The following is a 17,098-nucleotide window of genomic DNA, read 5'->3' on the forward strand; positions in this document are numbered from 1 at the left end:
AATGAGTTCACTGGTGAATTCTACCAAACATTTAAGGACGAAGTTACACCAATTTTCTACAATCTCTTTCAGAGGATAAAGAAGAGAGAATATTTCCTAACTCATGCTATGAGGCCAATATTACCCTAATACCAAAACCAGACAGACACACTACAAGAAAATTACAGACCAAAATCTCTCATGAACATGGATGAAAAAATTCTCAATATATTAGCAAATCGAATCCAAAAATGTATAAAAAGAATTATATACCATGACCAAGTGGGATTTACCCCCAGGTATTCAAGGCTGGTTCACCATTCAAAAATGAATTAATGTCATCCATCATATCAACAGGCAAAAGAAGAAAAATCACATGATCATATCAATAGATGCAGAAAAAAGCATTTGACAAAATCCAGCACCCATTATGATGGCTAATTTTATGTGTCAACTTGACTGGGCTAAGGGATGCCCCAGTTAGCTGGTAAAACATTATTTCTGAGTGTGTCTGTGAGGGTGTTTCTGGAAGAGCTTAATATGTGCATTGGTGAACTGAGGAAAGTAGATGACCCTCCCCAGTGTGGGTGGGCATTATCCAATCCTTTGAGGGCCCAAATAGAACAAAAAGGTGGAGGAAGGAAAAATTCACTCTCTCTGCTTGAGCTGAGACATCCATCTTCTCCTGCCCTCAGATATCCACACTTCTGTTTCTTGAACTTTTACACTCAGATTGGGACTTAAAACACTAGCCTCCCAATTCTCAGGCCTTTGGACTTAGGCTGAATTATACCAGTCTTTCCTGGTTCTCCACCTTGCAGACAGAATATCTTGGTACTTCTTGGCCTCCATAACCATGTATATACATATATATATATATGTATATGTATATATATGGGTTCTGGAGAACCCTGACTAATTAATTCACTCATCCATGATTTTAAAAAAATCTTAGCAAGCAAAGTATAAAGCATAAGTTCCTCAACTTGCTAAAAAAATTTACAAAAAAATTTACCACTAACATCATACTTAATGGTTAGAAACTCAAAGCTTTCCTGCTAAGATCAGGAATGAGGCAAGGATGTCCCCTCTCACCACTTCTTTTAAACCCTGTATTGGAAATTCCAATTATGCAATTATACAAGAAAAGGAAATAAAAGTTATACGGATTGGGAAGGAAGAAATACAACTGTCTTTGCTCACAGATGATATAATCATCTATGTAGAAAATCCAAAAGAATTGACAAAAAAAACCCTCCTGGAACTACTAAATGATTATAGCAAGGCTGCCATACACAAGGTTAATATTCAAAAGTCAATTGCTTTACTATAGCAGCAATAAACAAGTAGAATTTGAAAATGAAAACACATTAACATTTACATTAGCACCTCCCAAAATGAAATACTTAGGTATAAATCTAGCATAATATGTACAAGATGGATATGAAGAAAACTACAAAACTCTAGTGAAAGAAATCAAAGATGACCTAAATAAACAGAGAGATATTCCATATTCATGGATAGGAAAAAATATTGTCAAGATGTCAGTTCTTCCCAACTTAATCTATACATTCAATACAATCCCAATCCAAATTCAAGAAAGTTATTTTGTGGAAATCAACAAAGAGATTTTAAAGTTTATACGCTGAGGCAAAAGACGCAGAATAGAGAACTCAATATTGAAGGAGAACAAAATCAGAGGACTGACACTACCTGACTTTAAGACTTACTATAAAACTATAGTACACAAGACAGTGTGACATTGGTGAAAGAACAGACAAATCAATGAAACAGAATAGAAAGCCTAGAAATAGACCCACATAAAGACAGTCAACTGATTTTTGAAAAAAGAGGAAAGGAAATACAATGGAGCAAAGATAATCTTTTCAACAAAGGGTGCTGGAACAACTGGACACTTACATGCAAAAAAATTAATCTAGACACAGACTCTGTACCCTTCACAAAAATTAACTCAAAATAGACTATAGACCTAAATGTAAAACGTAAAACTATAAAATTCCTAGAACACCTAGGTGACACTGGTCATGGTGGTGATTTTTAAAATACAACACCAAAGGCATGATCCATGGGGGAAAAAAAAAAAGAACTGATAAGCTGAAGAAAGAATTGATAAGTTTGACTTTATTAAAATTAAAAACGTCTGCTCTGTGAAAGAGAATGTCAAGAAAATGAGAAGACAAGCCACAGACTGAAATATTAGCAAAAGACAAAAAGGGTAAACAAAAAGACATAAAGGATTGTTGTTCAAAATATACAAAGAAAAAAAATATATACAAAGAACATTTAAAACTCAACAACGACGAAAACTCAATTTAAAAATGGGAAAAAGGCATGACTGGCCCCCCACCAAAGAACACACACACACACACACACACACATATATACAGATGGGAAATTAGCATATGAAAAGATGCTCCACATCCTATGTCCTCAGGGCAATGAAAATTAAAACAGCAAGATATCACTACACACCTATTAAAATGGCCAACATCCAGAACACGGACAACACCAAATACTGGCAAGGATGTAGAATAATAGGAACTCTCTTTCATTGCTGGTGGGAATGCAAAATGGTGCAGCCACTTTGGAAGACAGTTTGGTGATTTCTTACAAAATGAAACAAATCCTTGGTATTTACCCAAATGAGCTGAAAAATATGTCCACACAAAAAAACTGCACACTGTGTTTACAGTAGCTTTACTTATAATTGCCAAAAAGTGGAAGCAACCAAGGTGTCCTTCAGTAGGTGAATGGATAAACTGTGGTACATCCAAATGATGGATTATTACTCAGCACTGAAAAGAAATGAGCTATCAAGTGAAATGAAGCCAATCTAAGAAGGTTAAATACTACATAATTTCAATTATATGACATTTTGGAAAAGGCAGAACTATGGAGACAGTAGAAAGATCAGTGGTTGCTGGGAAAGATGGATATATAGAGAACAGAGGATTTGTGGGGTAGCAAAACTATTCTGTATAATATGTAATGATGGATACATGTCATTTTACATTTGCCAAAACCCAGAGAATGTATAACACCAAGAGTGAACCCTAAGGTAAACTATGAATGTTGGGTGATAATGATGTCAGTCTAAGTTCATCAACTGTAACAAATGTACCATGCTTGTGTGGGTGTTGATAGTGGTGGAGGCTATATATGCATTTGTGGGGCAGGGGTTATACGGGAACTCTGTGCTTTCTGCTCAATATTGCTGTGAACTTAAAGCTGCTCTAAAAAATAATAAAGACTATTTAAAAGGAAAAAACATAAATGTTCTACACAGAAGAGTCAATTGGATATGTCAACAATTTCTAATATATAAACTCTAAATTATAATTTTGATGAAAACTTAGGCAATCATGTATTTTAAAATATTATCATACTGAAAAAAATTGAATTTTTCAGAAGAAAGCAGTAATGAGGTCTTGCAGATAGATATGGCTAAGGCATTTATTAAAATATCTGAATAAGTATTGTAATAAGAGTAATTAGTTTGCTTATTTTGTTTTTAATGTTTGTAAAAGCCATATAAAGGTTTTAAAATTATATAGATGTAGTGGATAAGTATTTTTAGTTTCAGAAATAACTTTTCAGTGAAAATAGTTGTTTTCTTAACCAAAAAAACCCCCCACCATTATAATAAATTCAACTTGTTAATAATAATTTCTTTGAAAATGTCATTGAAAGGTTTTTTTTGTTTCTCTGCTCTGCCAACCAGTGTCACTCTGACCTAAGTGTTTTTTCCATAGTTCTGGTTCCTGTTTGCTTGTTTACATCTGGACAGACTGATCTCTCATTGTTCTCACTGAGAAGTGGGAAAAAACATTCCCAGAAGCCTCTAGAAAACTTTATTCACGCTCTTTGTGCAGATACAGATCACACACTGTGAACCCATCGCTGGAAGGGTGATGGAATGTAAGTCCAACTTGGGGACTTTACCTGAGGCCTTATCTGTGTGGAGAGGGACTAAACACTGGTATCTAACAAAGTCAGGATTCTATTAGGGAGAAAATGGTGAATAGAGGATAGGAGGCTATCAATAGAATCTACTACACGTCATATTTTGCATACATTGCTACCAAATTTTATTCTGCTTATGAGATAATTTATTGTCAATTTATGAATTAAATTCACAAAGTGAACTTTATAAAACAGATTTACGTATCATCATTCAGCTCAATGTTTGTTATTTCCCTGAAACTCCCTCTTTGACCCATGGGTTATTTAGAAGCATGTTGCTTAATTTACAAGTTTTTGGAAATTTTCCTGTTATCGGTTATCGATTTCTAGTTTGATTCAGTTATGATCACAAAGCATATTTTATATGGTCTTTTTATTTTTATTTTTTAATGTTTTTTTTTTTGGCTGCGCCACACGGCTTGTGGGATTGAACCCAGGTCCCTTGCAGTGGAAGCGCAGAGTCCTAACCACTGGATCACCAGGGAATTCCCTGGTCTTACTTGTTTTAAATGTTAATGCTACTTACATTTAATGTAATTATTGATACGTTAGGATGTAAGTCTGTCAGTCATTTTATTGTTTTTTCCTGTTTCCCCTTATCTGTCTTCAAGTGGGTTATTTGGACATTCTTCAATATTCCATTCTGAATTATCTATATTTATGAGTATATCTCTTTGTTTAATATTTTCAATGGTAACTCTAGGGATTGCAATATACATATGATGTTTATTACAGTCTACTAGTATTAGCATTTATCTCTTCAGGTGGAATGTTGAAACTTAACCACCATTTAAGTCCCTTTATCCCCGTCCCCCCATGATACAGTTATCTTAAATATTACCTCTACAAGCATTGAGAATGTCAGATAATGCTATAATTTTTTATTGTAACGTCTAAACAAGTATAACTAGATGTTATACCTGTCTTCCATAACCACAAGCTCAACGTGCACACACTACTCATTACTCAACATCTAATCATCCATGAATTTAAGACCAACCACTTTCCCATACATTGTGCATTCCATACATACATCTGTGATCCCTGAAATTCATCTGATACTTGTTTCTCTTTGGGAGTCTGACCAAAAACCTGATATGCCTCTAACTAAGCACAGTCTCTGAGATCTATATTCCTTTCCCTTTCCTTTTCTTTTCAACTCATTCATGTTGTTTTATAAGTACATTTAGCTTATGAAGTAGTTTTCCCAACTGGACCATAAATTTCATGGCAGTGGGTTTCTATTCATTTTGTATATTCCTCTAGGACCTGTTGTGGTGTCCTCGTACTTGACAGATAACTCTACAAATTCACTGCCCTTTCCATGTATACTGATTTAAAAAAAAATTCATCTATCTATGCATCCACTAGATCAGGCACCAAATTTTCCGCAAAACTTCTTGTTCATACATCTAGCACTAGCACCCAAAATACTGGCCCATAAGGAAATTGTGAACATGAGCTGTTCCAGAAGAGCAAAAATCCTGAGGTAAAAACTCCTTAACCTTAAACAGTTTGCTCTAAAAAACTCTCTATAACATCCTTAGGAATCACTTTGTCCCAGATATGTAGCCATGCACAGCTGTCAGGTGTCCTCCGTGCATCCATTTTTACACACACACACACACACACACACACACACACACACACACACACACAGAGTACTCAATTACCCCATTTTAGAACAGGAATAATTTATTTCTATGAATATGGTTTTAATAATATTCCATAAGTACTGAGTAATCAAAGTTTTCTCCAAATCAGGAAAAAAAGCAAAGTAATTAGCAAATATTTTATGTGTGTGTATATATATATACACACACATATAATTTTTAAAAATCTCTTTCTGTGATTAGATTTAACTTTTAAGTGATGGAAGCAGTGAAGAACTCAATGCCAAAGCACATTTTGATAAGGCTTTTTCAGGGCAATTAATTTAGTTTCTTGAGAATATAAGTCACACTTGTTCCAATTCCACAAGGACTCCACCACAGTCTTTAGGATGGAGAAAAATCACTGGTTTTCCATGTGCTCCTATTTTGGCCTCTTCACTTAGAATACGAATCTTCTTTTCTTTCAAATCCATCACAGCTGCATTTATATTATCCACCTTGAGAAAATGAAATAAATAAGAACACATTTGAGATCATAAAAATACCAAATTATAATATCGTAAGGCTTGGAAGAAACTTCGAGCTCTCTGCCTTTGGGCAGAACCATTCTTAAACCATTCACAAAAATAAACTTAATACTTCTAGAGAAGGAAAAGAAGTTGCTACATTTTCCTAGGTGAGCAACCACAATGCTTAAGAATTTTCACCATTGGTAAACATTTCTCCTTACAACCTAAATAATGTATGCTACACTTCATAGCATGTTCGTCTAGCAGTACTATTGATGATACTGCATAAATTGTTTTTCCTAAGAGCCTTGGGTTCTTCATTTATAAGAGGGACATGAGGTCTGCCATATAAATGGCCATGAGATTAAAATAACAGATAAGAAGCTTTGAGCACAGTTTATACAAGGTACTCAGCAAATATGAGTGCTTCCCTGATCTCCAAACCTCTCACCTGACAAACTGTCTGGTTATTACTTTTGTTTGTTTGTTTTTTTGCAGTACGTGGGCCTCTCACTGTTGTGGCCTCTCCCGTTGCGGAGCACAGGCTCCGGACGTGCAGGCTCAGCGGCCATGGCTCACCGGCCCAGTCTGGTTATTACTTTTGAGATTAGAACTTCATATACATGAAAATCACTATTAAACTGTCACCAAAATGTTTTTCTCCATTCTAAAAAAATCCAAACATTTATAATTTTGCAAGTCTCTTCTAAAACATTTCTATTTTCTTCATACTTATGAGCAGTCTAGGAAAGGAGCAAATGTGTTTCTAAATACCTGATGGAAGAGCAATTCTCCTCTGTCTTGGAAAATCATCCTCCTAGACTTGGAACCCAGTAAGTGGATAGAAAGGGATAGTAAGAATCCCTGCATTCCTAGGCAGTCATATATCACCCTGGAGTTTAATGATCTAATAGCATTACAAAAAATAATTTAAAAAAATCCAGAGAGAATAACACCCATGTACCCAAATATAGATTTAACAAATGTTCATATTTATACAGTCTTACTTTCAAAGAGCCCAGGATTACATACTGGATTCTAAAACTGGTCAAACCACTGATAAGGATACTAAATGTTACTATAAATAAACTATAATTTCTTCAGAGTACATTCTACTTGTACATTCCTGACAATGTTTCTTTTTAAACCTGATAGCTATTTCAAAGTCACGCCCAGACTATGACCATGGTCATTTCATGCTATTTTGAAACAGCTGGTCTAGTCTCATCTTTCTCAGAACAGTAGGATTCCTGATAGCTTCTTTTTTTGTATCTGCATATAATGAATTTCATTCTACTGAATTTGACTTCTTTTTCCATTTTCCCAAAGTTAGTCTAAATTCAGTCTTTCCATTTAAAGATAATTTAAAAATTATACAGTACATGAAAATTTAAACATACAGGTAGAGGTAAGTACCCCTTGACTACCACTAATAATACTTCCTGCTCCAGAGGTAACTACTCTCCTCAGTTTGACGTATGCTCGTCCAAATCTTAAAATATATTTATAATCCTTACATATGTATGAAGTAGTAAAGAATCTGGTTTTGCCTATGAGGGATCTGGCCTTGACTTCTGGGAGATAATTTTTGTAACCTTGATAGGAGTGTCTTTGCCCTTGACTTGTGGGAGATATCCTATATAACCTGATAGGAGTGTCTCTGTTTAGGGCAGAAGCTGACCAATCTGGATCTTAAAGTAGAGCTGGCCATCATAGTCTTAGGGTAGGGGCTGGCCATGCCAGAAACCATGTGATTTAAGGTAGGAGCTATGGGTCACATGACATCAGCAGATCTGGAGACTGAGTTGAACCATGTGGGCAATCAATCAATCGACCATGCCTAAGTAGTAAAGCCCCAAGAAAAACTCAACATTTCAGTTTGTCTGAGCTTCCCTGGTTGGCAATACTCAATGCATACTGTCACACATCAGTGCCAGAATGGTCACGTGTCCTGAGGAAAATGGGAGCTTTGCATTTAGAGCCCTCCCAGACGCTGCCCTCTGTGTTTCTTCCTGTGGCTGTTTTGGTCTGTATCATTTCTCTGTGATAAACCATAAGAATGAGCGTAATAGCTTTCGGGGAGCTCTGTGAGCATTTCTAGGGCGTTATTGAGCATGAGGGTGGTTTTGGAAAACCCTAAATTTGCAGATGATATCGAGTAAGGGTGGTCTTCTGGAGGACCGTGTGTCGTCTAAACCTGATAGCTGGCTCTGAACTTTGCAGTCTGACTAACTAACATGTATATCAATTAAAGTTTATATATACACACACACACACACACACACACACACATACATTGTGTGTGTGTGCGTGTGTGTACAGGGGTACATGATGCTTTCTGTATGCATTATTTGTATTTGCTTTTTTATGTAATATATCTTAGCAATTTTTTCATGTCAGTACATATAGGTCAACAACTTTTAACCTACTACATAGTGTCCTAACTAATTACTTTATAGAAATACAAAAGGTGACCAAATAATTCCCCTACTAATAAACATTTAGGTTATAAGAAGGGAAATCTGGACTCTTCTTAATGGTTAGACGATAACTTGTCCTTCCCTAGAGTTGCCTATTGAACAAAAGAGTTCGGTGACAGTTCATGGACAAGATTCCACTGGCATTTGAAGGCATATGCACATAGCAGGGACTGGTGAAGATAGATAAAAATATGTTAAAGCAATATTAAAAGATATGGAAGACAGATTCAGATATTCTAGCAAAACTGATCTAAAGAAAGAGAGACCAGATAGAGTGACAACAGCAATATTTGAATAGATAACTGATAATTTTCCATAATTGAAGAAAGACTTGAGTCCTCAAATTATAAGTGCACCTGAGGGCTTCCCTGGTGGTGCAGTGGTTGAGAGTCTGCCTGCCGATGCAGGGGACACGGGTTCGTGCCCCGGTCCGGGAAGATCCCGCATGCCGCAGAGCGGCTGGGCCCGTGAGCCATGGCTGCTGAGCCTGCGTGTCCAGAGCCGGTGCTCCTCAACGGGAGAGGCCACAGCAGTGAGAGGCCCACGTACGGAAAAAAAAAAAAAGTGCACCTGAGAATAAAGCAGGATAGATAAAGATAAACCAATACCTATACATATAATAGAGAAACTGAATAGCATCAGTGATACAGAGAATATCTTAAGAGCTCTCAGGGAAAAACAACAACTCCCTACAATTGAACTGAACAAATTCTTACTAGTAGGAACAGAGACCAGAAGATACGGGAGTAATGTCAAAGTACTGAGGTAAAATTATGTCAGTCTAGAATTTTAAACTAGCTAAGTTATCATTCAAGACCCCTGCTTACACACACACACACACACACACACACACACACAAAACTAAATGACAACAAAAAGGCTCAAAGGAGATATACCAACCAGCAGCAATGCGTGCCCATTATTGGGATTTTAATTCAAACACACTATAAAAAGTTATAGAAGAACAAATTTGAATACCTACTAGGTATTTCATCATATTAGAGGATTACCATTAATTTTGTTTTAGGTGCCATTATGATTTTGTATAAATACATAAAAAAATGCAATAAACACATACACACAACTAAAATATTTATGGATGAAATTACATAAGGTCTAGAAATGTCTTCACACTAACATAAGAAAAGGGAAGTGTGATAATGTGATGGAGGGAGTATATATGGAATAAGATTATCCATGAATTGATAACTGCTGAAACTGGGTTTAGGCACATAAGAGTTCATTATATTACTGTCATTTTTTGTGTTTGAAGTTTTCTGTAAGTTAAAAGAATTAAGGCTAACTACTAAACAAGTCGAACTAGAATTTGTAATCTCTAAAATAGCAGAGGAAGAAAGAATTTAAAAAAAAAGTTTCTCAATTCAATAGAAGGCAAAAAGGAGAAAAGAAATGAAAACCAAAAAAAGTTTAAAAGTTCAAGTACATTAGTAGTATTATAAATGGAGACAGATTAAATTTATGAATTATAAAATGAGATTATACGAATATAATAATTTTAAAATATATTTGTTGATTGAGAGAGATATACTTAAACAACCAAAAAAATTTAGCTATATGCTCCTTTTTAGAATATAAATGTCTTCTAGGAATAGACCTAAAGAAAACCACATGCACAAGAAAAGAGTAAAGGGATGGATAAAAGATATACCAGGTAAATATTAACCACAAGAAAGCTGATATAGCAATACTAATATCAGATAAAACAGAACTTAAAATGAAACATACTAACAGAAGTAAAACCAGATACAACCTAAAAACAATCGACCAAGATGATAAAACAATCTTGAATCTTCATGTACCTAACAGTATTGCCTTGAAAAATAAAAAACAAACTAAACATGCATACCTCTCAGTATGTGACACATCAAGCAGATAAAAGATTATTAAGGATAAAGACAAGTTGTAATAGTTCTTTGAATATTGTGGATATAAGTCCTTCATCAGATATATGATTTGCAAATATTCTCCCCCATTCTATGAGCTGTCATTACACAAAAGTTTTTAATTTTGATGAAGCCAAACTTATCAACCTTCTTGTTTATCATGAGCTTTTGGCGTCATATCTAAGAAACCATTGCCTAATCCAAGGTCATGAAAATGTACACCAATGTTTTTTTCTATGAGTTTTATAGTTTTAGCTCTTACGTTTAGGTCTTTGATCCATTTTTGGTTAATTTTTATATGGTATTATACAACTTTGGGGGATATTTTTTGAAATGCTGTCTTAACCCAGTTTTGAGGTCCTGGTAGAGGCTGGTCAGTTCTCTTTCTGGAGCAAGTCACCTCTAATCCTCTGTGGGAAGTGCAGGGCACACATAAAAACGTGAAGCAGCGGGCAATCCTGAGAGGACCGGGACTTTTTTGTTTAGCTACACATCCCGGCACCTAATGCAGTGAAGGTCACAGTGACTCTGAAAATGCAACGACCAGGAGCATAACAGACAAAGACACCAATCAAACAGAACAGAAGGGACCTTATCCAGGGGTAGAGTCCTGGAGGACCCCCGCTGTGCTGAGTAGTAAGCCTTCAGTTGCTGAATTGTGTGGTGTGTGGCGGGGGGAGATGTCTGAGGGGTCTCAGAGAAGGGTCCTTCTGGAAGGAGGACGTTACTCAGAAGGTTTAGAGCAGCAGCTACTTACCGACCAGCATAGAAGCACTTAAATATTTTTACAACAGCACTAATTTGTTGAATAAGTAAATATTTTCAGTAGCCTTTAAGGTTTTCACTGTGACATACCCTGCTGTCTAAGTTATTTAGCGAAAGCAGGGCTAGTTCTATTCGATACCAGAACCTTCTCCTCAGGGAGAGGCCTGCGAAAGGTCAGAAGCACACATGCGCGTCAGCACAGCTGTGCCAGACAATTGAGGCTGCTCAGCAAGAAAAAGACAGAACAAGGTGACCTCCAAACTTCCTCTAGGGAAAGCCAAACACACGTGTATTTATCACCTTCCTCCTTTCAAGTACCCCTCTCTTGAGTCTCCTTCTATTCACAAAGGCTAGACAGGTTGCCTCCTCTTGCAGAGGGAATGCTCCTGGTTCCCACTTCTGGCTATTTGAAAATAAAATCGTTCTAGAGCTTCTAGAAGTTTCACACACATTCCTTCTGTTTAGAACACATCACTACATGGATGGCTGTAGCACTTGTAAGACGCGGCCATAGCTTCTCGGCTTCTCCTCTCCCCCTGCATCTGGTCAGCCTCGAGGACTTGTTTATGACCAACAGACAGCGGAAGTGCTGCTGTGGGACTTCCAAGGCCAGGAAGGAAATGCCACGCAGTCCCACCTGGCCTTCTCGGACATTCACTCCGGCCGGTAAGGAGTCAGCAAGTCCACTGCCTGGTAAGAAGTCCGACTGACCTGAGAAATGCCATCAGCTTGTGGAGCTGCAGGGATCACAACATGTGCTCTGCTGGGAGGCCCAGCTGCACAGCCGGTGCCCAGCCAGCAGCAGCCGCCAGCACGCGAGTGGGACACCTGGCCTGGCGGAGCCTCACTTCCATGTTTGACCGCAGCCGCAGGACAGACCCCAAGCAAGAACTGCCCAGCAGAGCCCTCCCCGAAACTCCCAACCCACAAAATCCCCAGCAAGATACAATAGTTGTCATCACACCCTGAAGTGTAGGGATAATGTGTTATGTGGCCACAGAAACTGGAATGACCAAAGAAATATTTTCTGACGAGTTCTATCACCTTTGTACTTCCAGTGGAAGACAATTTCAGACCTAAGTTGTATTAGCAGGAGAGACTAGGTTACACTATGGTAAAATAACTAACTCTGAAATCTCTATAGGTTCATTCAACAAAAATGTTTTTCCTGTTCAAGGATCTGCGAGGAATTCTGCTCTCTCTGGTGAGTTAGGGAACCAAGCCCCTGCGTGTGGTAACAACTTCATTTCACAGGTTTCCACAGCAGGTGACAATGATTCTCAAATGACTCCACCTTAAAGCATATCTTCATTCAGAAAAAAGTGTCATGTATCCCTGTAATACCACTTTTAAAAATTACCAACTAGCATAAACTGGTGGCCTCCAGTACCCACTTTCCATTTCCTCCTTTTAATTATACCAGGCCCCAGGTTTTAGCAGGGCATGTAAGTGCCTGACCAGGCTACACGTTGAGGTCGAGTGTGCCATGTGACCAAACCAACGACAGGAACAGGAGTGATATGTTTGGTTTCTAGATCACCCCCTGAAGATACCTGCCCTGTATTCTCTCTCTGCCTTTGGTGAGGCCTGGAGCTACCCTGTAAGTCATATGTTACTGACAGCAGAGCTGTGCCATCAGCCTGGGACAGCTCATGTTAGACTGAGAATAGAAAAATAAAATCTACCCAGTCAAGACATTTTATTTTTTACAGAGAGCAGAGACTAATAATGGGGTGTGTGGCATACTAATGCAGCAGCTAACTAACCACTCTTCACAACTTCTCCTATCACCTACCTTCATTTTATACTGACAAACATTTTCATTTCCCCCCTTTAATCTGGACTTTTGAATTCACTTTTACCTTACTCAACTTCCACTATTTTTTACTTAACTGAACTTCTAACTCACAGTGGCTTCCTTTGAAGGCCTGGGTTCTCTGATGTAGAACACAGACAGTATAGTGTGGGAGAGAGATGAGTGGGTTCAAGGGCTGACGATCCTGCTTCTCATCCTGGGGAATCTTAGACAAGCCCTCAAGTCCACTGAAATAAAGACTTGCAGCCAAAATTAACCTCCTAAAAAAGGGATAAAGGCTAAATATTAGGCCTTGTTTAGCTCCTTTGCCTACTATCTTATGGCTTCCCCACCTGAAATTTTAAACTCAGCTAATCCAATGAAGGCAATCTGGCGCCACGGCTAACAGTGCAGATCCTGGAATCAGAACAAACCTGGGTTTGAACCCCACCTTTGCCATGTCCTACATATGTGACTGCAAGCAAGTTAACTATTCTAACTATTCGCCTGTCAAATGGGGTTAATATAGCCCTCAAGGGTAGCTACGAGAATTAAATAAGGCACGTCTAGTACTTCGTATCCTGCCAGAGGACACAATGCTCGTAGTTATGATAACCCGATGCCTTTCTATGTGCTTTCCTTCTGCCTAGAATACCTTCCTCCCCTTGTCCACCTGGGGATTCCTTCACATTCATTGTAACTCATGCCCTGCGATACCTTACCACCTCCTCGGCCTGCCAGGAGCAATCAATCTTTCCTTCACTGCACAACTAAGAAGACACATTAATTCTGCTTATCCCAGTGCACTGTAAGCAGCTGTCCCTCCTGACCACGGAAACGGCCATGCCTTTCTTACTCACTGCTGAATCCAAGCCCTCAGTGGAGTACACTCGGTAGGTTCTCAAATATATTTGCAATGTAAACTGAATAAATCCTTGGGTTCATGCTGGAACCAAACCCCCCTCTCTCCTGGATCGGGAATGAGGCCTAACTATGAACTATGTTATTCCTTCTATCAAGAGACTTGTCCTACCAAAATAATGTAAATTGAAGCATAATTGGTAATGCTGATATTCCAAAAGCAGTTATCTGAACATGAACATCTACAGATAAAGCCTCTCTAATGAGAATGTTCTTGTCTAACACTTCATGTATTTTTTCAGGAATTGTTAGCAGATGCAACTGAGAAGATCTGAGAAATCACAGTCAGTAATTGAAAATGTACTGCCTTTGTAATAAGGAACAAGTTATTAGAATTTTAAAGATAGAAAATAATTATAATACTTAGCATGTATATGGAAATTCTTACTTTATAAAGTCTTGTCACTTGTTTCTAATTGCCTTGTGACAGCGAAAGCAGTGTGTTCCTATTGCATGGAAGGTCGTACGTGGTCAATAAATACTACAGCAAAGACGCAAATCTGTTTTGGCCAACTTCAGTGGCCTTTGTATAGTTGAACCCAGACTTCAATAAAACATATTTTCATTATTATTTGCAGTTTTCTAGAGGGAAAGAGAATATATCTATAGATCCATCCTTGAAGAGAACCAATTTTACCATTTCCCTGAAAGAACTTAATGGAAGTTTCTGATGACAGTGGCAATATGTAGCCTTCAAAAGTAAAAGACATTTTAAAAGAGAAATTTACAATACCAAGGATTAAAATAATTAAAATACCTCAATGCAGATGTGATGCATTCCTCCAGCTTTGTTTTTCTGCAGAAAACCTGCAATTGGACTGTCATTTCCCAGTGGATGAAGCAGCTCCATCTTGGTATTTCCCAGGTTGACAAAAACAACGGATACTCCATGCTCAGGAAGAGGGACCGTCTCACCTACCTGGGCCCCAAGAACGTTCTTATAAAATGCCTTGGCCTTTTCCAAGTCTGGCACTGCTACTGCGACATGATTGAGTTGACCGAGGTTCCATACAGGACCAGCCACTTGATGCGAGGACAGGGATGTCGAAAAAGTTCTTACTGTTGGAACTGGAGTTTGAAGTCTGGGAAAAAGCCCTGCAAAATGGAGCAGGCATTGAGATCCTTCTTCTGAGAATTGATGCCCTTCTAAAATTAATTTTTGAAAAAACAAAATATAATCATATATGTAAAAATTATTTACATACCTTTTCTTTTTAATTAGTGAAATTAAATCAGAGTACATAAATGAAAAAACTTACGTCAGAATTACTCACTCCGCTCTGAAATAACTGTCTGGAATTAAAAAGGTAATTCTGAGCTTTCTAAATTCAGGACAAAGGATGACATTTTTCATAATAATTTATATTTACCAATAACACTTAAAGGATAGCTGCATATCATTAAGGATTATTTGCTATTCTCTGCATTTTATAAAGGGTAAGTTTGAATGTGATAGTGAAACAGCATACATTTAATGATGAGAGCAAGCAATTTTCTTCTCTACCTACAACCAATTTTTTGTCTTACGTTCTGCAGTAAGTTCATTGAAGTTAGAACTATAAATACCTTTTAATGTGTACTTTATTTGGATGATTACCAACTAAGGAAAATATCTCATTATTGGTGGAAAAACAAGCAAAGATCAAGAGGGTACTTAAACTTACAAGAGTTTCCTCTGAGCTATTTTTAAAAATTGTTCTTATAATTTTGAAGGATTAGAAGCAGAACTGCTTCTAATGTGAAGAAACCTTTCATTTGGAAACTGAAGCAACCTGCAACGTGTTCTCACCATGTACTGCTATTTCTTCAGTCCCCAAAATACTGGACTTTAAAAGCCAGATTCTCCCCAGAATGAAAATTATATACATGTATGAGGTATAATACAAAATATAATAAATTAAATATAAAGATTAAATATAATCCTGCAAAACTACATCACTTAATAAAAAAGTATGAAACAGCAAATTGAAGAATACATATTTTAAACAAAGGGTCATTAGCTCTTAATGAAATAACACTTTAAATAGTACCTAGTATTACAGAGCTTCAGCTAACATAAAATTCCCCTTTACTAAAACTTTTGATAACAGGGAAATTAAAGTGGCACTATTTGATCTGATTTAAGACCATATACCTTGTTGAGAAGGCAGTCTCCTCAACCGCAGGAGGATGGGCCTCGGGCCTGGAATGCTTCCTCACCAAGAGATAAAGAGTCCACAACCTGAGTGGCTCTTATCACTTTGTGGGGACTCTCCCTCTTTCAGAATCAATAAATGCTCCTTTGTCTCTGCTTAAAGCATGACTGTCACAAGGCCAACTCCATTGTCACACCTGTCCTCCACAGGGAGGGGACAGGGCTCCTTGCACTGTGGCAAAGGGGAGCGTGTACAGGCAAATTGTCCTGCTCTGGCCACTGGGAGAGGCCCGCTGGCCGGGGTTGGGGGGACTGACACCCAATACTGAGGTCATCCAGCTCTGTCTCTTCTCTATGCACTGTCCCACCAGGTCTTGTGTTCTCCTTGGTGACTCCGGTTCTTTAGACTCATTGTGTCATCATGAAATTCAAGTGTACTTGAAACCAGTACACACATACATAAATGTACCATTGAAATCAAATTTTATAAAAAGAATACTTAATCCTTACTAGATGTGATGTGCTCTAATATTTTCTGTTCTATTATATTTTATTTTAGCTTTTTAAAAAATACTGGTACTACCCACTAAATATCTACCTTGCTGGTTTGTTGTGAAAATTAGATATTTGATGTAAAAAATATAACACTACAGTGCAAGACATTTGTAACAGGTGTACAGTAAATTCAGCCATTCTTATTGTTAATGACACATAGTGACTGTTTGCTGGTTGAGTGGCATGCAGGGTACTGTGGAGACCAAGAAACCATCTGAAGGGCATGGTGGCAGTGAATTTTAAAAATGCTAACAACCAACAAAACCATCAGTCAGACTGCTCTTCCCTTCCTTCCTTGCATCTCTCCTATGTGTGCAATTTGCAATGAAAGTTCAATATAGAACATATCTGTATTAAAAAAAAAAAACTGGAGGGGCTTCCCTGGTGGCGCAGTGGTTGAGAGTCCGCCTGCCGATGCAGGGGGCACGGGTTCGTGCCCCGGTCCGGGAGGATCCCACA

The 17,098-nt window shown here is 37.8% G+C and overlaps 1 protein-coding gene across 2 annotated transcripts in view; it reads right to left on the reverse strand.

Moving 5' to 3' along the window:
- Window positions 1–5,644: 5,644 nt before the first annotated feature.
- The window catches only part of MCEE (methylmalonyl-CoA epimerase), a 23,739-nt gene continuing 12,285 nt past the window's right edge, over window positions 5,645–17,098 (reverse strand). The window contains exons 2-4 of one of the 2 annotated variants that reach the window (XM_028495899.2): window positions 14,708–15,045; window positions 6,860–6,907; window positions 5,645–6,073 (exon numbers count right to left, since the gene is read on the reverse strand). In XM_028495899.2, the coding sequence (XP_028351700.1) occupies window positions 5,921–6,073; window positions 6,860–6,907; window positions 14,708–15,045 (539 nt within the window). In that variant the 3' untranslated portion in view covers window positions 5,645–5,920. The remainder of the gene's footprint in view (window positions 6,074–6,859; window positions 6,908–14,707; window positions 15,046–17,098) is intronic. The other variant, XM_007128813.3, reaches the window with a different exon arrangement.

The sequence above is a fragment of the Physeter macrocephalus genome, chromosome 11 (assembly GCF_002837175.3).
Source record: "Physeter macrocephalus isolate SW-GA chromosome 11, ASM283717v5, whole genome shotgun sequence".
Lineage (NCBI taxonomy): Eukaryota > Metazoa > Chordata > Mammalia > Artiodactyla > Physeteridae > Physeter > Physeter macrocephalus.